A 26,631-nucleotide genomic window follows, 5' to 3' on the forward strand; every position below is an offset into this window, starting at 1 on the left:
GGCAGGCGGACTCTCACCCACTGCGCCACCAGGGAAACCCAATATGCTTGTTTTATTGATCTCGGCATTTGCTGTCTGTTCTATGGATTTGTTTTCTAGGACTGATGATGTACAGTTTTTCTAATTTGTTTCTCTTCAGCCTCTGCTTCTACATACTGGGATGGGACGGTTATGCACCCTGGATGAGTCTGTCTCCTTGGCAACCATGATTGAGCAAATCAAAAGGCACCTAAAACTGTCTCATGTTCGCCTTGCTCTTGGAGTAGGGAAGACCTTAGGTAAATATGTCTCCTTTATTTGTCCAGTATACTTACTGATACTGTTGGGCAAAAATTGAAACTCTTGGCTGTGTCAGTATAGATGATAGAAACGTGTTAAGAAATGTGTTAGCAGCTCACAGGAGATGACTGCTTTACTTTATCGATCAGGGTGGTTGAGGTTATACTGTGATATACATCTCATTGGCCTAAACACGATTTATTTCTCAGGCACACTCCACATTCATCTCAAATCGGTGGGGGAAGTTTCCTCATTGTAGACTGGTTACTGTTGCAGAGGGAGGGTCTCAAACCATCAGTTAAACATTCTAGTCTGGAAATACATATTCTGTTCAATTTATTGTCAAGAATTACTCAACCCAGGGAGAGCATGAAGTGCAATCCTACCAATATCCAGGAAGAAAGCTGGAAATTGTGATTGCTCCAGTTACAATGCAAATCTTACATTTTACAATACTGGCAATATTTTATAGTGAGGTAGTGCTAAGTGATGTGATCCAGTGCAGTTTCTGAGTTTTGTAGCCACTGCCTTTTCTCTTGGCTTTCCCCAGTATTTTGGGTAACAAAAGGAATGGACAGAACATTTGTTGGACCCCTGCAGTGAGCCTAGCACCGTACCTAGTGTCCTGAGTGTGTGAGTTCCCACTGTGAAGGCGGCGAGTAGAGCGCCTTGAGTGTGGAATCTGAACGCCTTGGGTTCACGTTTGTCCTGTCTGCTGCATGACTTGGACAGGCTATTTAACCCCCTGTGTCCTGGTAGCCTCGTCTGTAAAAACTGCAGAAATAATAAAACCTAACTCATCGAGGTGGTGGTATAATTCATGTGACTGGCACACATTAAGTGCAGTAAATGCTGGCCATCGTTAGCTGTCTGGGAGGTGTTATTATTCCCATTGTACAGGTGAAAAAAATTGAGGTTTGGAGAGAAACTTATCCAAAGTCCACAGCTAGATCAAACAACTCATGAGTGTTTGTTTCCAAAAAGCGTTGGTCGCAGAGATGGGATTGGACTTCTGACCAGCTCCAGTGCCACTCTTTTGAAATACCACTAATGAAGTGTCCATTCTAGAAACCTAAGTGCTAAACACTTATTGACTTTTGGCTTGAAAGATTCTGTATTTCACTCTTCAGACGATGCTCTTTCAGGATCAATACGATATTAAAAAAAATGTGTGTCAAATCCATTCATAGCATCCTCTAACTAGCCCTTTTAGTTCCTTAGCTTCCTTACCTGGGAACAGAGAGTTACCTGCTTACCTCTCACTGTTACCTGGAGACCCGGGTGAGGTTGCTTTACTGAGCAGCATTGCAGTGAAGCCCAAAGCCTAGTGCTAATAGTGGTTGATACTATTCAGGGGTGCCTTATGTGGGCTTCTGCAGCAACATACATCTGAAGGAATAATAATGCTGCCTTGGGTTAGCTCTGCAATGCCAAGGAATAGTCTGTTTGCCTATGTGAAGATGTTTTTTATTATTTTTTAAAACTTGGTAAGCAAAATTCACGTACTGGTGATGAGACTAGGGGTGAAATCTGCATTACATTTAGGATTCTCTGTACAAATTATAATATTAAAATGAAGGGGAATTATAAAGTAGTGGCCTCTTGTTTCCTTTATCTGGAAGAGTCCGCAGTCAAAGTCGTGGCCGTGTGTGCTGGTTCTGGGAGCAGCGTCCTTCAGGGAACAGAGGCCGACCTCTACCTCACAGGTAGGACAGCCTTTGGATCTTTTTTCTACCCTTTTCTTGTGCATCCCTTCCCTACCTTGGTTTATTTTTTTTCAAGTTAAAAAATAGCATAGGGCTTCCCTGGTGGCGCAGTGGTTGAGAGTACACCTGCCGATGCAGGGGACATGGGTTCGTGCCCCGGTCCGGGAAGATCCCACATGCCGCAGAGCGGCTGGGCCTGTGAGCCATGGCCGCTGGGCCTGTGCGTCCGGAGCCTGTGCTTTGCAACTGGAGAGGCCACAACAGTGAGAGGCCCGCGTACCGCAAAAAAAAACAAAAACAAAAACATATTTTAGGACATCATCTGACATATAGATGGATCTAATAATAGCAGGCTTTAGGACAGCATCTGACATATAGATGGATCTGTTACTTGAACCTGAAATAAATAGGGACTATGCCAAAATTAGGAACATACCATATTCTTTGTGGAGGGGAAAAAAATCATTTAACAATTAGATTATCTAAAAAACTGATGTTCAGCACTTATTTAACCTAACTTCTTCCTAAACATGATTTCTCTCAGATTTCATATGTAAGTTAATGGGACACTTTCTACCTTGTCGTCTTAGGTAGAAAATGGTTCCTCTTACTCAGCCCTAAAGACAATCATCAGTTTCTATCAGTTATAACTCCAAAATCTTTCTAGAACTTTTCTCTGTATCTCCATCCAGGCATCCTCTACCTGAAGTACTTCATCAAGCTTCTAATCTTAATCTTCCACACACTCCCACAAAACTAACTTTCAAAAGTACAAATATGATGGTGGATAACATTATCCAGGCTAAAAACCCTTCAGTGATCTCCTTCAGCTGTCCTGGTGAAGCCTAAATGTTTCATCCTCTTTCATGCAGCCTTTGCTCATGCTGTTTTCCCTGGCTAAGATGTCTTCTCTTTGCCCCTCCGGACACGCAGGCTCAGCGGCCATGGCTCACGGGCCCAGCCGCTCCGCGGCATGTGGGATCTTCCCGGACCGGGGCACGAACCCGCGTCCCCTGCATCGGCAGACGGACTCTCAACCACTGCGCCACCAGGGAAGCCCTGCCCCTTTCTTAAACTTCTAGGGGTAAAAGCTCAGAGACATCTCCCCTGAGAAGCTTTTTCTTGACAGTGTCCAGCTCCTGCCCCTGGTGGTCATGACTTCCTCTCCCGATTCCTGTCACTGTGTTCTTAACCTACAGTATGCATTTTTTATTGGACATTAATTGTTTGGCTCCCAGGCTTTATACTCTGTCCCTGTGGGTAATACCTAACTGGTAACTTGGCCCATCATTCCTCCAAGGAGTTGGAGGCACTTTGTACACTGCTGCTACCAGCGGTATTTCCACCTCTGCGCCTCATGAGGGTTAGAAGACTGGGGGTTAAAGATTACTTTTCCCACTTCTAGGACTAGACTCAAGGGTCTTAAGCCCCTGGCTGTTCCTTTGGCTACCCCTGGGGCCCTCCATTACTAAGGCTTCTCCTGCCACCCACACCCATGCCTTATTGTCTAGCACACCCCCTTACAGAGGCTGCTGCACTTGAAACATTGTCACATCCCTAAGTATAGAGGTGCAGCATCTGAGCAAGCATATGTATTTTTTGAACCAACTAAAAATGTATGTGACCATTACCTGTTTTCTTTTCTATCCTTCAAAAGAGGTAAGATTTTTATAAGCCCTCAAATTTATACCAGATTGAAATAAACTTTGTGTATAGGCAATTTGATATCTTACAACATGGTGTTTCTATTTTAAAATTTTAACATTTTACTTTGAAGGAATTTCAGACCTATAGAAAAGTTGCAAGAATAGTACAATGAACTCCTGTATACCCTTCACCTAGATTACTAATGGTTCTATTTTGCCACATTTGTACATTTTCTCTCTCTCTCTCTAACATATCATACAATATATGTGTATATATTTGTGTATGCATACCTATATTTATATATTTACATGTTTCCTCCCAAACCGTTTTGTAATAAATTGCAGATATGGTGACATTTTACCCCTAAATACCTCAGCATTGTATCTCCAAAGAACAAGGATGTTCTCTTATATGACCATGTTGTGATGATTTCAGGTTGATATCCAATCCATGATCACACACTACCTCTGGAATAGTTCTAAACTTTGTCTTCAGAGCATTGACATTTTTGAAGAGTGTAGGCCATTTGCTTTGTTGTATATCTCTCAGTTTGGAGTGTCTGTTTCTTCATAAATAATGACTTTTTTTAGTTTTTTTTATTATAAAGCAATATGTACATAAGATAAATTCACACAGTTCCAAAATGTTAAAATGTCCTTCCTATCTTGTTAGTTGGGGAAACAGAAAATATCTTCTTATCTGGCTAACCTAAGATGTCTACGGTCTGTGAGGCATCACTTTGAATATAACTTCAGGGATGGGAAGCCCTAGCCAATAGACCAATTTCATCACCCTTCATTTGAGCTTGATGTGTTAGGTCATAAAGGGTAATATCCTAGAAAGACCAGCAGATGGCGAGATTGCTCCTTGCAAATATAAATTGTCTTTGATTTGCTTTTTCTTTCCCATAGCTGCCATCCTGAGCCAGCCTTTCTTTCCTTTGTCTTCTGTTGTTACTGCAGGGTCTTTATGGATTTTCCCACTTCCATGCCTTCTCCAGCCAGTGCATTTATAATAGTCCAGGCAGCCAGATTGTCTTTCCTAAAGCATGACTTCTAACTGAGCCACCCTAGTGTCTTTTTCTCCTTTTACTTTTTCTCTACTGTTACTTAGATTAAGATGTTTTAAAAGGTACCTGAATAAAAACTATTCCTTATAATGAAATGATGCATATTTGGGTAGGGGGGAGTGTGGGGAATTGAAGATTTGGGCAGGGGGGCTTTTTTTTCTAAGAACCATTTTTTTAATGCGTTTATGTCTTTTAAGTATATTTCAAAATTATGCTTTTTATGAACAAGCCAAATTGTGCATAATATATTTTTGCTTTTAAGTTGGAAGTCATCAGATTCATACATGGTGTTTTTTAAAATTCAAAACATTTGAGTTTTCCCAAAATCTTTTCACAAAAGATGAGATCCTCTTCCACCAGTAACTTCTAGGTGTTTTGCCTAAGTCAAAGGAAAATATCTAGGCGTTTTGCCTAAGTCAAAGGAAAATCACCTTGCTTTTAATTTAGAAATAACCTTAAGTTCATTTCATCCTTATGAATTAGACTACGGTTGATGCTGAAAATTTTGGTACTCACAAAGTGTAAAGGAGTCTCTGGGAAGTAAGCCTAGGATTTTCTTTTTTTTAAAGATTTATTTATTCATTTTATATTTTATTATTGCTGCGTTGGGTCTTTGTTGCTGCGCACGGGCTTTCTCTAGTTGCGTCGAGTGGGGGCTACTCTTCGTTGCAATGTGTGGGCTTCACATCACTGTAAGCCTGGGATTTTCTTGAGGTGTTTGTTATTTAATAGTTACATAAGAAAGAAACTTTTTGAAAGCCCCATTTTACTTAGCAATGGTCATTTATTTTATTGTGGAAACATTTTGAATGGGTGTTTCTACAGGTCTAGTTATGGCAGTATTAGATACTGTTGGATGTGTGAATTTGGTTACTTGCCTTGGATCTGCCAAGGAGAAAGAATTTGGAATTCCGTATCTCTTTTTAAATTGGAGGACATGTAAGAAACATGCATATAACTTTCTAGATTTATATGTAAAGTTCTGGTGTATTACATTTGCTTCATACAGAATGCAAAGTTGGTATTTCTGCTGTTATGGTTCAGCATTCCTCAGACTCTGTGTCTAATATTTAAATATTTGTTCGTTCTTTTGTTGGCAGGTGAGATGTCCCATCATGATGTTCTAGATGCTGCTTCCCAAGGAATAAATGTGATCCTCTGTGAACATAGCAACACTGAACGAGGCTTTCTTTCTGATCTTCGAGATATGCTGGATGCTTACTTGGAGAATAAGATTAATATTATCGTGTCAGAAATAGACAGGGACCCTCTTCGTGTGGTATAATGCATGCAGGAACAACCAGATGACACAATCTGCAAATCGAACGGCTCCCAACTCAAATGCATCACATGAATCAGTGGGGTATCCTTCTGAAAGAATGTCTTAGAAGGTACATTATCATTTCTGGTTTCTTGATCTGCTTCACCAGATGTTCTGTAGCTCAGAAGGTAAAAACAATAATATAATTACCATTAAAGAACAATTATTATAAAGAACAAATTAAAGAATGTATTGTATAATATGTATTCATTATAACCTCTAGGAAAGATGGAGTAAACCTGTTTACTTAACATTCTTGGGAAATATCAGTAGCTCAAGTAATCATCTCCTTAGCTTAAGTATAGATGGGATGTGTCATTCTATATCTCTCTGTCCTTAGTTATTTTAAAAATATACTTTTCCAAAAAATATATATATATACATATAAACTTTAAAACTTGGGATTAGAACACCTGTATATAGGTAGTAGCCTCTGGAGGGTGATAAGGTCTATCTGTATGTTTCTGTTCCTAGATCACTAACCTCCCACCTAAATTTCAGAATCAGGATGAGATTTATCAGGATGAGTTTTTGGGTTTTTGGGGGGTTTTTTGGCCATGCTGTGCCACATGCAGGATCTTAGTTCCCCGACCAGGGATCAAACCAGTGCCCCCTGCAGTGGAAGCATGGAGTCTTAACCACTGGACGGCCAGGGAAGTCCCTCAGGATGAGTTTTGCTTTTTGTTTTAAATATACATGATCATTATTCATGTAATTATTGCTTTATTGCTTTTTAGGTAACTCACCTGTAATTTTATTAGTAATGTATTCAATATAAAGATGGTTAACTTTCAAAATGATGTTAGTGAGTACTTATACAGTATTAATTTTGTGCCAGGCACTCTTCTAGGTGCTTTATAAACACTTTCAGTCCTTTATAAACAAGCATATAAGTATTGTTACTCCCATTTTACAGATGAGGAAACTGAAACAGAGGTTAAGTAGTTTGCCCAAGGCCACGTAGCTAGGAAGTGATGGAGTTAGTTAGGACACAAACTCAGGCAGTCTGGCTCCAGAGCCTGTGCGCTTAACTACAGTGTATCTTAATCAAATACATTGATGACAGAACTGATATAAGAGGTATGGAAGAAATCCTGAAGGGAAAAAAAAATCCATTTTAACTGTGATTTTCTCTGGGGGGTATGATGAGAGGTTTTTTTTTTTTAATATATATATATATTTTGGCTGCGTTGGGTCTTCATTACTGCGCGTGGGCTTTCTCTAGTTGCGGCGAGCGGGGGCTGCTCTTCGTAGCGGTGTGTGGTCTTCTCACTTCGGTGGCCTCTTTAGTTGAGGAGCACGGGCTCTAGGCACGCAGGCTTCAGTAGTTGTGGCGCACGAGCTTAGTTGCTCTGTGGCATGTGGGATCTTCCTGGACCAGGGATCAAACCCATGTCCCCTTCATTGGCAGGCGGATTCTTAACCACTGCACCACCAGGGAAGTCCCCATTTTTTCTTTTTAATGCTTTTATATTTCCAATTTCTCCAATTTTGTATTTCCAATTTCTCCACTGATCATGTTACTATGGTAATGGCAAAAGCAAATCTTTTAAAATACTATTTGTCTAAGATGAGAAGCATAGAATTTTATATTTCCTTTGTAGGATCCTCTTCCTACCAATCTTTTTTCTCCTGGAGGCTTTGGGATCCTAACTTATAAATTATTCTTGGTGGTTCATCTGTAACACTGATTCACTACAGAAATAACCAGTAGGAGTGAGCCTTATGAAATGCCCCCCAGTTAGAGTTGGAGGAGCCACCAAGAAAGGTGGGAGAACAGCTAAGTGTCAGAAGCCAGGAAGTAGAAAGCTTCAATGAGATGGTCAGCTTTGTCAAAGTAGAGAGAATGAGATGATAGCAGCTTTGAGAGACTGTCTTAATGGTATTTGCTTCATTCATTCATTCACTGTTCACTTTCTGTGTGCTGGGCCCATAGAGATGTGGGGAGGATAGGACAGAAATTTGGATGACGGTTACAATAAACTCTTAAGTAACTATGATAAAGATATGCATAGGGTTTATAGGGAAGGTCTTCTGGGGAAAGGGGGTAGAATTCAGTCAAGAGGGACAGCTTGAACAAGTGCACTAAGTAGAGAAACAGCACAGCACATTGAAAAACCCAAGTAATTAATTCATGTAGACCCAAGTAATTACTGTCATGGTGGAAAGCACAACGCAGGGAAGGTATGGTCAGAGGTGATGACAAAGAAATAAACTGAGGCCAGTAGCTCTCAAACCCTCCCTTTTTTCTTTATAGCACACTCAAGGTGTGATGTGATTTCATCTGTAACTGACTGATGACGGCAGTGAAGATCTCAGTGAAGTAATTTTATGTTAAATCCAGTTTCTTTACTGGCATGCTAGCATTTCTAAATAATTAAAAATACCCCCAAACACATCCTATGCAGGATTTATTTTTGTTTATTTATTTTTTCTTCCTGTGCAGTTTTTAAAAAAGTACCACTCAAGATTATTTACTTTCAGCTGTCAAATTTTCTGAACTGTTAACTTTAACATGTTGATCGCTTAGTTGTATACATCATTGCTTTCCATACTTTTTAATGTGTACCAGAACATCTGGAGATTTAGTTAAAATGCAGATTGATTCAGATGCCTAAGTAAGGGCCCAAGCATTTCTTAAGTTCCCAGGAGATGCTGATGCTGCCATTTTGAGGACCACACTTTGGGTAGCAAAAGTAAAGATGCTAAAGGTATTTAGGGGACCTAAATACTTAAGACTTGAGGCCCAAGTGATATATGCCAAAATAATGAAAATTTGGTAATGAGCTTTGTTATACTCATGCTTAAAGTTATATTTTCCATAGTGTGTGTTATTTCAAATTTACTTTATTCAACACATTAAGGATACTGTAATTTTTAATGCTGTTAAAACCTCAACTAGATATTTCACATCACATTTTCATATTCTCTCAACTGCCTAGCACAGAGCCTTCTACTTAGTAAGTTCTCAGCAAACATGAATTAACATGGCTTAACAGCAATTTGAAAAATTAAAGTATGGGAGACTCTCCCAAGGGAGAGAGATCAAATAATTACAAAAAGCCTAAGAAAGTCATTTACATGACAGTTTATCCCTTGGCTTTTAGGAGACACAGTCTGTGATGAGGCAGACTCTCATGACTCACTGTTATATCTGAGAGCCACTCAGGACTAAGCTGGAAGAGTCACCTCACCTCCTAGAATGTAGGAAAATACATTGTGAACTTGGTACTGGCTCCAGGTTTGAATTGGTTGGGGGGAAAAATACAGTTGACCCTTAAACAATGTGGGGTTTAGGAGTGCTGACCTGCACAGTAAAAGAATCCAAGTATAACTTATAGTTGGCTCTCCCTGTGTATGCTGTTTCTCTTTATATATCCGTGGGTTGAACCAACCCTGGGTTGTGTAGTACTGTAGTATTTACTATTGGAAAAAACCTGCATTTAAGTGGACCCACACAATTCGAACCTGTGTTGTTCAAGGGTCAACTGTAGATTTCTAAAGTTTTGTTAGTAATTTTTTTTTTTTAAGTAAAACCTATGCACCACCCCTCGAACTTACTGATCTTTTGTATGAATGACATGTTCACATATTAAAATGGCAAACATGATGCTAAGAAAGTTAAGTTTCTGGAGTATCACAAGAACCGGTTTAGAACTCCCTGCCTAAGGAATTCAGTATTATGCCAAGTTTGTAGAGTGTAACTGTCTGTCCTGCATCCCCTGTGCCTTTTTTGGCCTATTTTAGCCATTTTATTAAGAGAAGCCAGAAAAATCTTTCAAGGTTTCAGGTCTGTTCAGTCTTGCGAGAAGCGAGTAACAGCAGAAGTTTGGAGCCTTAGCAATCAAACTGATAGAGCTGAAGCAACACTGACGTTGAAACAAGGTAACAAAGAACATATAATTCTGTCAAGATCACTGTCAGAACTGTGAGATGCACTCATAAAACTTTTGAAGCACTTCAAGATATCTTTAGTAAAAAAAACCCAGTACTATAAATGAAAAAAAATGGTTATATCCAAATTGGTTTCTTTATTAATAGTAAAGACTATTCACACATACTGCTTGCAAACAGTATAGACACAAAAATTATAAAAATAAACCAGTAGATATTTAAGGGCAAATGCAAAGTTTGCACATTAGGTCATTAAAGATTTCATATACTTTTTTTTTTTTTTTTTTTTTTTTTGCGGTATGCGGGCCTCTCACTGTTGTAGCCTCTCCCGTTGTGGAGCACAGGCTCCGGACGCGCAGGCTCAGCGGCCATGGCTCACGGGCCCAGCCGCCCCGCGGCACGTGGGATCTTCCCGGACCGGGGCACGAACCCGCGTCCCCTGCATCAGCAGGCGGACTCCCAACCACTGCGCCACCAGGGAAGCCCCTCATATGCTTTTTTATACTGTAAGTAAGTTATAATAAACTAAATATATTAAGCAAAAAACAAAAACAAGGTGCAAACCAGCAAGCATCATATGCCACCATTTGTGTTTTTAAAATGAGAAGTACAGACAAATACCCTTAGATGTGCATAGAATACCTTGGGAAGAATGCTTAAACCGCTGTCAATGGCTGCCTAAGGGACTGGATCGGGATGGTAAGGAAAATCACTTTTCATTGCATATCCTTTGGTACAATTAAACAATTTTAGAATCCTATTCATGTATAAATTTAAAATTTTGATTAGTAATTATGCTTAAGACTAAACCCCTTAATGCATGGATTTAAAATAAAATTACTTCATTATATGACACAAAGAAATGGTTTTAAGAATTCTGATCATTTTGGGAAATATTTTCATAAAAGGGGTTTACAAGGTGAGAAATGGGTGAGAAATGCTGATGCGGTATATTACAGTGATATTTTAATGAAGAATTTCATTTCCAAGTATGAAATAGTTCAGGGAGTATGTGAAGACTATGAGCTGACTCCAGTGGCCGAGATTAACCTTCTTGTCTTTCCTAAGAGAAAAAAAGGCTTGAGTATTTAGGAGGTTTGAAATTGTCATTTTAAGGAAAAAAACTGAAATGTCTTACAGTGAATTTTAGGCCTACTTGATAGAGAAATCAAATTCATTTAAGGCCAGCCATTAATATGCTGCTCATCTGCATGTTATTCAAGAAAAGAAAAACATGTTGATATACAAGAATAGTTAAATTTTTATTTTCTGTTGCCTTGAAAAAATAACTAAAATGAAATTCAGGTTTGTGTTTCTCTAGCCTGGCTTCTAACTTGTATCCTGAAGGTGACGGCACAGACATTAAGTGTCCTGAGCAGCACGATCTGTTACTGTTCACGTGCTTTCTGGGATGGGCATACACCCTATATACTCTTTTATGCTTTTCCTACTCTCCCAACTGAATGGCATCATGCTCCTTCTTCCTCTATCAGCATGTAGCCTAAATACAAAAGGAGAAAGCTGAATTACCTACTTTCCCCCAGTCTTACACCTTTTGTTAAGCCATTTCAGAAACAGTAAGAGATGATCCGCCTTCTCTATTATACTCTTCAATTCTGACACGTGGAATAGCAAATAAAGCCGATTTACGTGATGCTGCAACGTCTTTGTACTTCCACACTCTGGAACAAGCACATGTGCAGATAGCTCCAGGAGTGTTAAAAGGCCCTCGAAAAATTAGGAATATCATCTCTGGTATAAAAGAGTTCAAAACATCCAGCTCCAAATAGTCCCTGAGCACACTGTTCCTTCCAGCAAGAAGTCTCCAGAGAGGTAATGAATGAAAGGCACATTTTCTCCAACTTGAGGACCACTGCATAGTACTAGGATGGTACACCAGCCAGGCTAATAATCAAGGTTCTAATTGATGACATTCCCCCTCCCAATTTTAAATCTTGTACATTGGAAAAAGAGTCTAATATTGGATGTAAACACAACATTTTAGACTAGAGGAGTGGCAGCTGGGGTACAACTCTTCCACAGAAGATTCAAGAGTACAGGAGAGCTTCAAAATTCCTCTTCTTCCTTCTCTAAGAAATCAGTCAATGTTCCATTGTCAACAGGAATTAATAAATATTCCACTCCATCAGTTCCCTAAAAGATGTAAGAATACCCTGGATGTTAGTCATTCGTAAGAGAGATATTTGAATCCTGTTGTAGGTTAAACAAAAAACTGATTTGATTTCATTAATATTTTATATAAAGGTATAAAAATTAAGGCCAGAGGGCACACAGGCATATATATCTATTAAATACACTGAATTTATAGTTAAGCCACTTTATAGTAGAAAAGACTAAAGGATGAGAAGGTGGGTATTTTATTTTCCACCCTCCTGCTCTTTCTAAAATCTTATACCACTGATTTCTCTGTTCTTTTAGTCCCTATTCAACTGGATCCTTCCCATTGGCTATAGGTTCGGGTATCTCCCATTTTAAAATAACCCTCACTAGATTCCTCGTTCTTCTCCATCCGTCCTATAACCCTGGTACCTTTCCAGAAGAGTTGTCTATAAATGGTGGTCTCCATTTCCTTGCTTTTCACTCAACCCAGGCCAGCCTACCTACTGCCACCATTATCATGTCACCAGAAGAGCTTTTGCTTAGCCCACCAAGGAATTCCAGTTTCCTAAATTCATTATGTATCTTCAGTCTCTGTCTTTTTGGCCTCTTGGCAGCTCCTGAGACTGCTGACCTTTATTTATTTTTTTGGCTGCACCACGCAGCACGTGGGATGTGGGATCTTAGTTCCTTCACCAGGGATCAAACTCGTGCCCACTGTGTTGGAAGCGTGGAGTCTAAACCACTGGACCACCAGGGAAGTCCCTGACCATTCTTTCTTAAAACACGCTTCTCTTGGCTTCTGTGACAACTTCGTTTTCTTCTTGGCTCTGTGGCTGTTTCACCTCTGCAGGCTTATCTTCTACTTGGCCGTTAAGTGTCATACTGCTAGGCTTAGTTCTTGGCCCTCTAATCTCACTATATGTCCTCCCTCTAGATAGTCTCACCAATGCCTGGTTTCAGTTATAACTTAAATATGTAGGAATCATAACCTTGTATCTCTAGCCCAGATCTTTTCTCTGGTATCTTGTCCCAGGAATCCAAATGCCTAGCTGACATCTCTACTCAGAAATCTCAGAAGAACCTCAAACAGAGTTAAGTCCAAACATATAAGACCATGAACTCATGCTATGTCTCCCCCAAAATGTTGCTCTTCCAGCTTCTCATCCAATGATCCCACCACCTCTCTGGATGTGCAAGCCAGAAACCAGGAATCACTCTTGACACCTTCCTTTCCCTTGGCTCCCATATCCAATCTATCATCAATTCTTGTCAATTTTGAATCCAACCACTCTTCTCTCTTTACCTTAGTCCAGATTACCATCAGGCGACTAACACCTTTCTAGCTGGTCTCTGTGCCTTGACTTCTGGCAATCCCCATCTTACCCTGCCCCATTCCACTCTCCATACCATTGTCAGAACAATTTTTTAAATGACTCCCCATTATTTCAGAATAAAGATTAAAACCCTTTCCTTGGCCTAAAAGTCATGCACAGTCTAGCCCTTTTCAGCCTAATTTGTGTCACGCTGGCTGCCTTTTGTTCTGGGGCCTCTTTACATGCTGTTCCTGCCTAGAATTCTCTTCCCTTCCCTGTCTGACTAGTTATCTCCTAGTCTTCCTAGGTCTCAGCTCAGTGGTCTCTTCTGATACCCATAACTAGGTCAAATCCACCTACTGTAATATGCTCTTTCAGAACCATGTCCCTTCTGATCACAGGACTCACCACGGTTTAAACTTTACGTGTGTGTGATTATTTAGCAAATGTCCATCTCCTCCATTAGACTTTAAGCTTTATGAGAAAAGAAATTAGGTTTTTGCTAACTTCTGTATCCTAATGCTTAATGAAATATCTCATATAAAGTTAGTGCTCAATAAATATAGACTGGATTAATGGTAGGGTAGAAGGAAGAGAGGGAGAAGGAAATAGGATTATTTGACTCCTTTCTAATGGCCTGTGACTCTGGACCAGAAGTCGTAAGTCTCCTGCTCTACTCTGAAGCAGTACTTCTACCTTCCCTCTGTCTACACGACTCAAATGGCACACTGCCTAAATGGATCCTTGTGACCCATCAGGCAACCTCAGTTTCATAATCAGGCATACTTGTCCTTAAGTAAATGAGATACACTAATCGTGGCACACAATGCTACAGCAGCAAAGTCTCACCTTCTTTGTTCTTATAAGCTTGTGGTCCCTAAATTCAGTTAATTGGGCCCGAAGTGTCAGATCACTATTGACGAGGAATGCCTCCCGACACTGCTGGTAAAAGTCTTGAAAAGAAAGTCCTGGAGAGTTCAAAAGATAATGTGAACGTAAGTCAGTATTTAAGACATGACCCCATATATGGATACCCATGCTGAAGAACACAGAAAAAAAGTGCTATTACCGAAGTATGTCAAAGCAGCCAGTAAGTGTTGAAGTAAGTATCTCTGGAAGAAGCAAAGCTAGGGAATACTTAGGTGTTATGTACTGTGGCTTACATTCTTAAAAGAGAACTGATTGGTTGAAAGCAGTCAACTGTGGCCAAGTATGACATAATCCCATGGACAGTTTTAAACAGCGTGAATAAAGGTGACTTTTTTTTAAAGAGGGAACTAGTAAGTCAAATGAGAGCTGAATGATTATTAAAATGTGTGTTTAAATTTAACACATTATTTCACTCAAGGGGAAGAAAATCTAAGATGCCCAGCATATGAAATATATGTAGTTGAAAGACACACATCCATAGGTGGCACAGGAAATTTTAAAATTAAGCTGGATTTGTCTTTCAATTTGTACTGGCAAACAGCCTGTTCAGCAGTGTTATCTGTAGGGCTGCTTGAAAATTTTCGATATGGCAGACACGATATCAGAGAGCAAACCATTTATTCACTGCTGTGAAAAACTGCAGTGCTATTATTAGATTCTAGAAAAAATAATTTATGGGATGAAACAAAAAGTCACACAATTTAACATCATAAATATTGGATACCATGGGGCTTCCCTGGTGGTGCAGTGGTTAAGAATCCGCCTGCCAATGCAGGGGACGTGGGTTCGAGCCCTGGTCCGGGAAGATCCCACGTGCCATGGAGCAACTAAGCCCGTGTGCCACAACTACTGAGCTTGCACTCTAGAGCCCACGAGCCACAACTACCGAGCCCACGTGCCATAACTACTGAAGCCCGTGCGCCTAGAGCCCGTGCTCCCAACAAGAGAAGGCACCGCAATGAGAAGCCTGCACACCACATAGAAGAGTAGCCCCCGCTCGCCGCAACCAGAGAAAACCTGCGCGCAGCAACGAAGACCCAATGCAGCCAAAAATAAAATAAATAAATTAAAAAATATATAGTGGATACCAATGTAATAAGGGTTATCCTGGTTATCCAGCTGATACTTTATTAGTAGCCTGAAAATCCCCCTAGGGAAAAAAAAAACAAACAGAAATTCAAATCCACAATGTTAACATTCAAAGATAACAGCTAATAGTAAAATACACAAAGAGTGTGAAACACCTGGCCTGTCTGTATTACCTTCTGTTCCTTTCTCAAGGAACATCGTATCCTGGTCTACTTAAAAAGGAGAAGCTTTTTTATTTCCTTTTAAAGAAAATCTAGGAGTACAGCTGACCCTTGAACAGCACGGGTTTGAACTGCGTGGGTCTACTTATGCGTGGATATTTTTCAACAGTAAACACTACAGTACCACAGAGCCCCCAGTGAGTTGAACCTGCGGATGCGGAGGGACTGCGGATATGGAGGGCTGACTGTAAGTTAGGCATGGATTGACCCCCACGTTGTTCAGGGTCAACTTGTGTTTTTTTAGACTACAGGTTGGTCCACTATAGAAAACTTGTAATATATAATAAAAACTAAAGAGGAAAATATTAACCCCATAACCTTAAAATAACAGCCACTAATATTTGATGTGGAGATCATACGTGCATATGCTGCTTTCTCAAGTCTTTGTGGAACAAGGCAGTGTGAAAACATAAATTCATGCATTTACATATGGTACACACCATTTTATACCTCTCTTTTTCACTTATTGATTGTCCCATGTCTTTAAAAATTCTTCCTGAAGTTCTTAATGTCTGCTCATCTATCGTACCACAAACTGACCATTCCCCTACTGGTTTTGGATGTTCACATTACTTCCAATTTTAATTAATAAAAAATATTAATTTATTAAATTAAATACAATTATAAATAAATACTCTTTCATACTTTGGATTGTTTCTGTAAGAGTGTGTACCAAGTAGAATTATTGGGTTGGAAGCAGTGTTACACAAACCAAGTTCCCCAGAAGTCCCTGGATTTGGCAAAAATTTTAAACCTTTTGCATTTTCATTTTTATGACAGTCTAGAAGATAATTTCTATAAGCATATTTTGGATCATCTGAATGACCACTTTATAACTAAGTACTACCACTGACTACACTGCTGAATTTTGGTGAAGATTTTTTGATCAATCACATTCATACCAAGTAAAGACTAAATTATATTGGAGTGTACGGAATGAACCAAAAAAGCTTTGGAGACTAGCACACAGACATTTAGGTATGCCCAACTAAAAAATAATTGCATTAGAGCATTTACATTGCATGGATTCCCAAGTTTATATGTAATAACTTGCAATAGTCCATTAGGAATAAGCATAATAGTAAAATTAAATGAACACTTTTTCTATTCCCAATTCCATCAAAAATTTTGATTAGATATTCATTTAATACATATTTCACTATTACTGCAATGATAACCTTCAAGTGTACAAAAACAGCTTTATACAGTAACAAAATTCACTGAAATTAGCATTTGAGGGTTAACATCACAAGGGAGTCTTGTGATGATAAAGTTGCATATCTTGATTGTGGTAGTTACACAAGGCTACACGTGTGATAAAACTGCACAGACCTAAACACACACACATGCACAAATGGGTGCACATATCAATGGTGAAATCTGAATAAGCTCTCTGGATTATGCCAATGTCAGTCTCCTAGTTTTAACACTGCACTGTGGTATAAGTTACTGGCAGGGGGTTGGCTGGGAAAGGAATGCTCAGGACTTGCCTCTTATGTTTCTCTGTGGCCTCCTGTGAGGCTACTCAACGCCTTTTTACAACAGGTTAATTATGCAATTTATTTTTTCCTGGCTTATGCTGTATACAACTTTCCTTAACCTTTATTAATTGCTTTTATTAATTCAGATATGCCTCTTGGTTAGGCTGCTGAAGGGCTTCACTGGAGACACTATACAAAGATGTTCAAGATTTAAGAGGATGAGCTTTGGAACCATGCAGATTTGGATCAAAATCTCTGTGCCCTTTACTATCTACCTTAGAGGAGCTGTGAGGATCAAATGAGCTATTTCATGTAAAGGGCCCTGTGTTTGAATCATAATGTTCAATATGTAATTAAAAATAACTATCAAATTTAAGTAAAATCCATCAAAATTCTGCTTTTTCCTCTATGATGAACATTGAGATGCTCTTACTCAGAAACATAAAAATCTATTAAAAACAAAAGTGCTGGTACTCTTGCTTTATTATTATATTTATTATTATTATTTATTATTACTACTGAGTAGTCTGCCTAATGCATAACCCAGTACTGGCAACTATTATTACTACTATTTCTCTCAATCCTGCAAACTAAGTAAGGACTTTAGTACAGCCATTAAAACCTAGTATGGCATATCTTAAAATATATAGAGTTTTTTGAAAAAGAAACTACAGTTTTCATCTTACCTTGCGTTAGGGGTAAGGCTTCGTAAAACATGAGTTAGGGAACTAAGTGGTAGTGATCCAGATTGTTTAACCAGAAGAGAATTCTCATAGGAGGTTTCTTCAGTATAATGACTATATGTAGTAGTTTCATACCAGAGCCAGTTATAAAGACTCTGCTTTGCATGATCCCACACTAGAGTACATGATCAAAGAAAACAAGAATTACTAAGTATTTTCATATTGTCTTGTTACTAGATTCCGCTCTAGGAAAGAACAGAAAGCATTAAATAAAAAGTGAATCCTGAAAATTTTCATTTTTGCTATTTCCCCATCCAAATCAGTACCTCACAATCTAATTTCACTGTCAATCAACATCTGAATCTTTATTTGTATATTAAATACAAGTTAAAATATATTAGCACTACCAAGGCATTCTTTTAAAAATTTTAATAATTTAACATTTTATTTTATAGGATTATCACAAAGTCTGAATTAAATGCATAAAATAAATGTTGCAATTCCACAAAGAAGAGTAGAAAGAAACCAAAATAATAGTTGGGTCTCCTCTCCTTCATGAAACTTTAGCTGTAAAACACACCCTTTACTATCTAAATTTTTATTTCCAAGAATTATGTTCTAAATCAGATTAAGGACAGCTATATTTTTGGCAACTATGTCTTTAAACACGCAACAAAGGAAAACCATACTTTAAAACAATAAAAATGCTGTGACAACATTAAGAAAATTAATTTTCAAAGACTGATATCTCAAGAAGGAAAAATAGTAATATTTAACTTACTGAGAGGAGCATTGAGGTGATCAATAGATGCTATAAGGTATATATTACGTAAAGATGACAACTGTCCAATAATCTGCTGGCTTTTGTCTCCTCTCAACATTTGGCTATCCAAATTGTGGATAAGAAGAAAGAGTTCTAAAGAAGATTCTAAAAGGAAAGAGAATGCAATTATTATTTTCAGTGAGTACTTGTGAAGCCCCCTACCACATGCAAGGACTGTATTAAAGAATATATCAAAGTAGCACAGGACAAAAGAACTATTGCTTAGGTGTATGCAATTTATTTGAGAAGCTATGTCAGTCACTCATAAAACAGGCAAGACATTATTATAGTCTTTAAAAAAAAAAAGAAATTCATTGGAAATCAGTAGACACTGGAGCAGTTAGAGACTTAACCAGAATGGTTAACACTTGAATCAGACCATGAAGAAACCAGTTTTAATACGGCATAGGAAATAAGGCAAGATACATATCGGATTGGAGGTGAATCTGTGCATGTTGAATTGCAAGGTGGGATAAAGGAGGGAGTCGTCCCCTCCTCCAAAAAAAAGAGTTCTCATTAAGCATTAAGAGAGAATATAGAAAACCCTGGTTATCACAAAAGCCAAGAGACAAAAGAAGGGGAGAGGCTTAGGATATTGCCCAAGGCATGAGGAAGGTCAGAGAAGTAAAATATCATAAAAGTCAGTGAAGGAAGAATTTGGATGATGGAGATGTCAACACCATCAAATACTGGAGAGATCAAGATAAACAAAGGGTGAGGCAAGGTCAGTGTTTTTAGCATGAAAAAAATTACAGGTGATCTTCAAGCATACAATTCAGGTAGCACAGAGGCAAGAAATTAAGAAGGAAACAAACAGTAGAAGGCAGGACATGTCTTCAAAAACTCTCAAATCATATTGAAATAGGGAAATAAAATAGAGTAAAAGGGCAGTAGAATCAGGTAAATATTTTTCTTAAGATGGAAGAAGTTCTATACATGTTTAAAAGCCATTGCTAAGTCCCTCAGGAGCTGGTAAGAAATGGGACATTGGCATTTATGACAAAAGATGAGCCTTTTAAAGAGAATAAGTACATTTCTCTTCCACTGGGGATAGAGGGACAAGAGAGACAATATAGTGACAAAGATTCTGAGATGACACATTTTTGGAAGTCCAAGGTTCCTTAAATTCTAGAAGTCACCATAGTCAGTATTTAAATTATATGTAAACAAACATATAATTATATTACATATGTAATATACAATTATAATTTATATAATTCATAATTATATAACATCTATATTATAACTATGTAAAACATTTATATGATTTATACAATTATAAATTATTTAATATAAATTATATTTAGATAATACAGATTATATAATATATAAATATTTATTATAATACAGATTATATATAATAGAGTAACTACATATAAATATATATAAAAAATGATTCAGGCACCTATTTTAGTAAGCGTACAAACAATATCAAAATCATCCATTAAATCATTAAGCATAACCAATTACTCCATTTAATTGTTAAGCAATGACTAAATGACAATTGTTAGACCCTAAATAACTTTATTTTTAATTTTCTGAAATGCTCATATAACAAAAACATTCACACCAAAAGAACAACAAATGTTTTTTCCTCCATTTCTCAGATTTTAGTATACGAAATTATTCAAATGCATTGATACTTACTCAGGATAAAGATAAGAATGCTTTATAAACATATTAAACAATATAAAACTATCGGACATAGAGTTACCAATTAACTGGAAACACTTTACACTGGCCAAACAAAACTTGAAAATTATCCTGAAATAAAAGGTTTTTGGGGGAAAAAAAAGAGGCTTTGGCTATATAAATTCAAGGTAGCAGGAGTAATTCTTTCCTGTTAGGTAAGTTAAAGTTCACAGAAAAAGTTCACAGAAAAAGATTTTAAAGAAATCAAAATCTAAATCAGCATTGAGAGAAGTGTCATTATTAAAACAATCCTCAATTTTATGTATACTAGTACACAAATAAGTACACTTAGCTTCACCCTAAAACTACAGAGCATCTCCTTCACGTTACCTTCTTTAAATTTGTTTATTATCCAGTCTAGCTGATCCAGCACACTGCGGAAAGTACCCATATGATTAAGGACTTCTTCTGTTATAGAATTCAGGATCTATGTCATAAAAGTGCAAGAGGTACATCAGTTATAACTTATTCTGTCATGTAGGATAAATACAACTAGCAAACCAATCCTTTTTTTTTTTTGGTACGTGGGCCTCTCACTGTTGTGGCCTCTCCCGTTGCGGAGCACAGGCTCCGGATGCGCAGGCTCAGCGGCCATGGCTCAAGCCGCTCCGCATGTGGGACCTTCGCGGACCGGGGCACGAACCCGTGTCCCCTGCATCGGCAGGCGGACTCCCAACCACTGCGCCACCAGGGAAACCCCAATCTTTTTAATAAATTAAAAATAAATTTGGATTTCCCACTAAGTCTGAAAAATCACTTCAAAAATTCTACTGGTACTTAAGTACATCTAATTCATTTCTTTGCATAAGTTATCGCTAAAAGGAAACAGGGAAGAATAGCAAAGGTGTAAATATAACATAAGCAGGTAGTAAAAACAAAACAAAACCAAAAACTAACAATATGAAAAATATTAGAAAACTACAGATTTATCAAATGAAAGAGGACCCAAACATTAAAGACACTTTTAAAAAGGAATATTACATTGGTTAATATCCAGAACTCAAAAGGTTTAAATTAACTTTCAAATTATGAAGAGATATGAGCATCTGGAGTAAAAATGATCAAAGAACTATAAACCATTCTTATATTTTTATTATTTTTAGAGCACTAAAGTGACATAAAAGCATAATAAAATTGAAGTCCCCCATAATCCTATTCTTGAGAGAAGTACTGTTGGTATTCAATGTAGTAAACAAAGCTAACATTTCCCTAAGATTTAATACATTATCAGTTACCAAATAGGAAATTCAAGGATGGGGATTCAAAGCTAGAACCCTCTGAGTCCAAACACATGATCTTAAGCACTGTGCAATCCTACTAGTGTGAAAACTATTGCAATAAAAACAAAAACTGAATGCTCCAGAATATGAAATAGCATCCTCATTAACATGGGGATATGGATTGGCAGGGGATATGATGTTGTTCCTTTTAACACTTTTAAAACTTACTGATTTCACACTGATTCCAGGAAAGAAGCCATTGATGACAACATGAATGCAATCTTGCAGCATGGTGGTTCGAAATCTTTCCAGTAAATCTCTCTTAGAACCCAAACCATAAAGCACAATGTTGAACCCCAGGCTGTAAGAAAAACAGCACTCATGAAATTAAAGTTCAGTACTTCTCTTTTTTTTTTTTTTTTTTTTTTTTTTGTGGTACGCGGGCCTCTCACTGTTGTGGCCTCTCCCGTTGCGAAGCACAGGCTCCGGACGCGCAGACTCATAGGCCATGCATGGCTCACGGTCCCAGCCGCTCCACGGCATGGGGGATCCTCCCGGACTGGGGCACGAACCCGCGTCCCCTGCATTAGCAGGCAGACTCTCAACCACTGCACCACCAGGGAAGCCCAAGTTCAGTACGTCTTATTGCCAATTTTATAATCAACCAGTTTCCTTAATTTAAGCTTATAAAGAATACAGAAGAAATGGCATGGCTAAATAACTATTGACTCCCAACTTATATAAAGCAAAAGCACAATTTTATTATCTGTACACCAAGCTTGCAGTTCCAACTCTCTCTCAAACTCCTACTACCTTTCAAGTAATAAGAGGCAAGGGAGAACATGGCACTAGGTACAAGACACTAAAAAGTCTTATAGGCTGAAGCAGAGTTTTAACTGATAGATTAAACTGGAAAAGTAATCAGGGGCCAGGTCACAAAAGTGTTGTTAAATCAACTAAGACATTAATTGGATTTTATTCCAAGGAACATAAGCATTTAAAAGTAAAGAGTCAGGTGTTAAGTGAAAGGTTTTAATAGGAAAGTAACATGATCTTTTTAGAAGATTACATTGACTGAGTGGGGGAATGGATAGGAAGGAGGGTAAAACCACCAAAGACTCTGGACTTCAATTAGGTGTCATGGAGACAAATGTGTCAAGAGCTTTACAGGTCAAATTGGTTGGATTTGGAGAGTGATTAGACATGGAAGGTTAAGTGAAAGGGACTATTAAGAATAGCTCAGTTTTTTGGCATAGACTGCATGAATGGGGTGCATCCACTATGCGAGGTAGCTGGGGCAGGTGGGATTGAGGGATTTAAGATAAGTTAAATTTTATGTATATTGAATTATTTACAGGACTTCCACATGGACACTTCCAATATACATTCACATTTGCTGCTGAGGAGTGAGATGTGGCTGGGCTAGAGATATAGTTACGGCAGTTATTCACATACAAAAAGCAACTGAAGCCAAGAGGGTAAATGAGACAACCCAGAACACCAAGCACTAGGGCTCAGGCTAAAGTTCAACTCCATGATTTTTTAACGGAGGTCAATCAGAAACAGTATTTACGTGATGCTCTGTAGCAATGCAGGATAGCCTGGAAATAGAAAAGAAAAGAGATAACCCCCAAAGGCAGAGATTAGCAAAATAGAAGCAGCAGAAAAAAGAAGCAAGGGAGTTCAGAGAGCTAGAAATTCTACTAAAGTAGCTGACTATGAGGTCTAGGCTGGGAAGCGAAGCAAATCAAGTTATCAAAGTTGACATATGGGAAGAAAGAAGAATTGGTGGACTGGGGTATGGGATCAGAGTGAAGATCTGCCTTATAAATTCAAAATGAACAGGTCCATAAATAGTTATTGAGAGAAGGTAAGGTCCTAACAGGGAAGATAATCATTTTCTTACTAGCATACTCCTTTGATTTATTATTGGCAAAGAAAACCAGGATCAATTGGGGAAAATTGTGGCAACTTTTATGTTCTTACTGCACCATTCACATTTTAGCATACACTTCAAGCACTTCTTTATATTAAGGTCCTTTCAAATACGAATATAAAAGTAATTATAGAAAAACATTACTACGTTTTAATCTTTATCATTCTTCTAGGTGTTTTAATGGAAATTTAAATTTAACCTGAGGTATTTGAAAAATGGTAAAGTTAAAAAAATATTCTAAGAAACAATTTTAAAATGGTAAAATAATGTTTAGAGAACAGATCTCATGAAATTCTGAAGGTCTACAGTACATGTAAACAGAATGAGATTGAAAGAAAAATATATATTCTTTCATTTTAGAAACTCTGAATTAAAATCTAACTGATATATTTATCAATCTTGACAAATTATATTTTCAAATATTTTTATAAGTAACAACTCTAAGAAAGGCTATTTTACACAATAGCTTTCAAGTCTGATTAAACTTAGAAAAGACAGGGCTTCCCTGGTGGCGCAGTGGTTGAGAGTCTACCTGCCGATGCAGGGGACACGGGTTCGTGCCCCGGTCCGCAAAGATCCCACATGCCACGGAGCGGCTGGGCTCGTGAGCCATGGCCGCTGAGCCTGCGCGTCCGGAGCCTGTGCTCCGCAATGGGAGAGGCCACAACAGTGAGAGGCCCGCGTACTGCAAAAAAAAAAAAAAAAAAAACTTAGAAAAGACAAATTTCTTGAAAATTGGAATTTCTGAGAAGAGTCATATAATAATATGACATTTCTACATTTGGGTCATAAAATTGGGAAAACACCTGTTTTTTCAAATTTTTACATGTAAATAAAAATACATATCAAGTTCATTGCAAAAAGAAAATTAAATGTCAAACTGCTTTGATTTTAACATAGACATGTAAATATATATTATTCTTTATTTTACAAAGGTTTACAATGATAATAGTACTTACTGTAACTGCAACATCCATTTATGAAATAACTGTTCATATTGTTGATTTAGTTGTTTACGTTCAGCAGAAAAGGAAGGAGAAACCTTGCTCAGTAAGTTATGCAAAGTTTGCTTTAAAAAAAAAAAGGAAGAGGGAGGGAAGAAAATCACTCTCAATCCACATTACATCACATCAATCCATACTAAAAATATTTCCTTAGAGGTAGAGGTTAGAAGAGGCCATCAGTGGAAATATTACTTTAATCAGGTTTGGTAATGAGTGCATCTACTGAGAATACACATAATATTTCAGTATTTCTTTCTTAAAATGTTTTATACATTCTTTAAGTACAAATATGTAAAACAGTAAAGAATTTGCTACATTTTCTCTAGAACCATTTACATGACTATAAATTCCAAATATCAATGTAAGTCTTTAATTTCTAAAAATATTGTTACCATAAGGAGACAATTAAACCTGCCTCCCAGCTTTGACAACAAATCCAGACACTCTTTTAAAAACCTATGGATTTGAAAAAATGTAAAAGCTTAAGGTTACAGTTCAATATTAATTCTCAGAAAACAGTCAAGTTTCTTTATAATTTACCATTATCATTAGTAAAATTCACTGCTCCTCTTTAAAAGTTGTTTCTAACAAATCCTTTATCTTTGGTAAGTACGGCAAAGTTTTTAAAACAATAATGTAAAAATAAACTGAGGAAGATACATTGCTCTGTACCCAAAACTTGAAAATTCATGCTAGTGACTCAAACACAGCTCACTTCTTGAAATGAAAACTCTAGTAAAAAGCTGTATATGCATTTCTACCCTGGCACTACTGTGTTTTCATGATTTTAGCCTTTAAGTAAAATATTTTTTTAATACTGAAGACTAGAGCAGCAACCAAGATTCCAGGCACTCTAGCCTATACAGTTTTTATTCACCCATATACTTAAAGAGAAATAGGACAAATTCTAAGTAAAACTGTAAAGTAGTAGATTTCAAAAATTTCTCTCTCCATCTGATGTTTTTTTTCCTAACGTCTAGAGCCCTGAAAAGCAGATAAAGCACTAGTGTCATTTTCAGTAGTTATTTATACTGTATTATCAGAGCATACTCACACTTAGTGTGAACTCTGAAATGTTATGTCACCTATTCACCTTCATTTCAAACTTTAGTATTTGTGCAGAATTACATTACTAGCCCCAATACTTGCCCCTCCTCCTATCTGTACCCTTTGCCATGTGACTTTGCAATGCCTCCCACTAAACGGGTGGAATCTAGTCCCCATCCCCTGTTCTGTGACTTTGTTTTCAGCCACATGATTTACTGTGGCCACTAGAATGAGGCAGAAGTGACACTGAGACCGTTTGAGCCCAGGCTTTAAGAGGTCTTTTGTTTTTCACCTTTTCTGTCTCTGACATTTTTATGAGAAGAACATGCCTCTGCTAGCTTTCCAAGGAGGTCCAACAAGGAAGACAGACACGTGGCGCAAATCCTAGATCAGCCAACTCCCAGGTGACCCGCAGACATGAGAAATAAATGCTCACTGACACATGTTACTATGACCATATCTGTCAGCTATGTCCACAATTAATGAAAGACCTTCCTTTCTTCACTATCAGTAACAGGTGTTTCTTTCATCCTCCAACAGGTCTGTCTGTCTCTAGGTCCTATGAAGTCCTACTTTGACCCTAGATCCACTTCTCCTTCCCCCATGTTGCTTATATAAAAATACATGCGGGGCTTCCCTGGTGGCACAGTGGTTGACAGTCCGCCTGCCAATGCAGGGGACATGGGTTCGTGCCCCAGTCCGGGAGGATCCCACATACCGCGGAGCGGCTGGGCCCGTGAGCCATGGCCACTGAGCCTGCGCGTCTGGAGCCTGTGCTCTGCAATGGAAGAGGCCACAGCAGTGAGAGGCCCGTGTACCACAAAAAAAAAAAAATAAAGAAAAAAGAAATACATGCACTAAGGAAGAAGCAAGAGGAACTACAATCCTGCAGCCTGTGGAACAAAAACCACATTCACAGAAAGACAGACAAGATGAAAAGGCAGAGGGCTATGCACCAGATGAAGGAACAAGATAAAACCCCAGAAAAACAACTAAATGAAGAGGAGACAGGCAATTGTCCAGAAAAAGAATTCAGAATAATGATAGTGAAGATGATCCAGGACCTTGGAAAAAGAATGGAGGCAAAGATCGAGAAGATGCAAGAAATGTTTAACAAAGATCTAGAAGAATTAAAGAACGAACAAACAGAGATGA

At 38.1% G+C, this 26,631-nt stretch overlaps 2 protein-coding genes across 2 annotated transcripts in view; one reads left to right on the plus strand and one right to left on the minus strand.

Moving 5' to 3' along the window:
* The window catches only part of NIF3L1 (NGG1 interacting factor 3 like 1), a 14,819-nt gene extending 7,679 nt beyond the window's left edge, over positions 1 to 7,140 (plus strand). Inside the window, exons 5-7 of the mRNA XM_082841125.1 lie at positions 140 to 278; positions 1,902 to 1,985; positions 5,802 to 7,140. Coding sequence (XP_082697251.1) covers positions 140 to 278; positions 1,902 to 1,985; positions 5,802 to 5,986 — 408 coding nt within the window. The 3' untranslated portion in view covers positions 5,987 to 7,140. The remainder of the gene's footprint in view (positions 1 to 139; positions 279 to 1,901; positions 1,986 to 5,801) is intronic.
* A 552-nt stretch (positions 7,141 to 7,692) lies between these two features.
* The window catches only part of ORC2 (origin recognition complex subunit 2), a 54,029-nt gene continuing 35,090 nt past the window's right edge, over positions 7,693 to 26,631 (minus strand). The window contains exons 11-18 of the mRNA XM_082841375.1: positions 24,385 to 24,494; positions 21,718 to 21,850; positions 20,600 to 20,696; positions 18,536 to 18,682; positions 17,758 to 17,929; positions 15,369 to 15,430; positions 14,200 to 14,318; positions 7,693 to 12,070 (exon numbers count right to left, since the gene is read on the minus strand). Of these exons, the coding sequence (XP_082697501.1) occupies positions 11,984 to 12,070; positions 14,200 to 14,318; positions 15,369 to 15,430; positions 17,758 to 17,929; positions 18,536 to 18,682; positions 20,600 to 20,696; positions 21,718 to 21,850; positions 24,385 to 24,494 (927 nt within the window). The 3' untranslated portion in view covers positions 7,693 to 11,983. The remainder of the gene's footprint in view (positions 12,071 to 14,199; positions 14,319 to 15,368; positions 15,431 to 17,757; positions 17,930 to 18,535; positions 18,683 to 20,599; positions 20,697 to 21,717; positions 21,851 to 24,384; positions 24,495 to 26,631) is intronic.

The sequence above is a fragment of the Leucopleurus acutus genome (genome assembly GCF_964270905.1).
Source record: "Leucopleurus acutus genome assembly, chromosome: 6".
Lineage (NCBI taxonomy): Eukaryota > Metazoa > Chordata > Mammalia > Artiodactyla > Delphinidae > Leucopleurus > Leucopleurus acutus.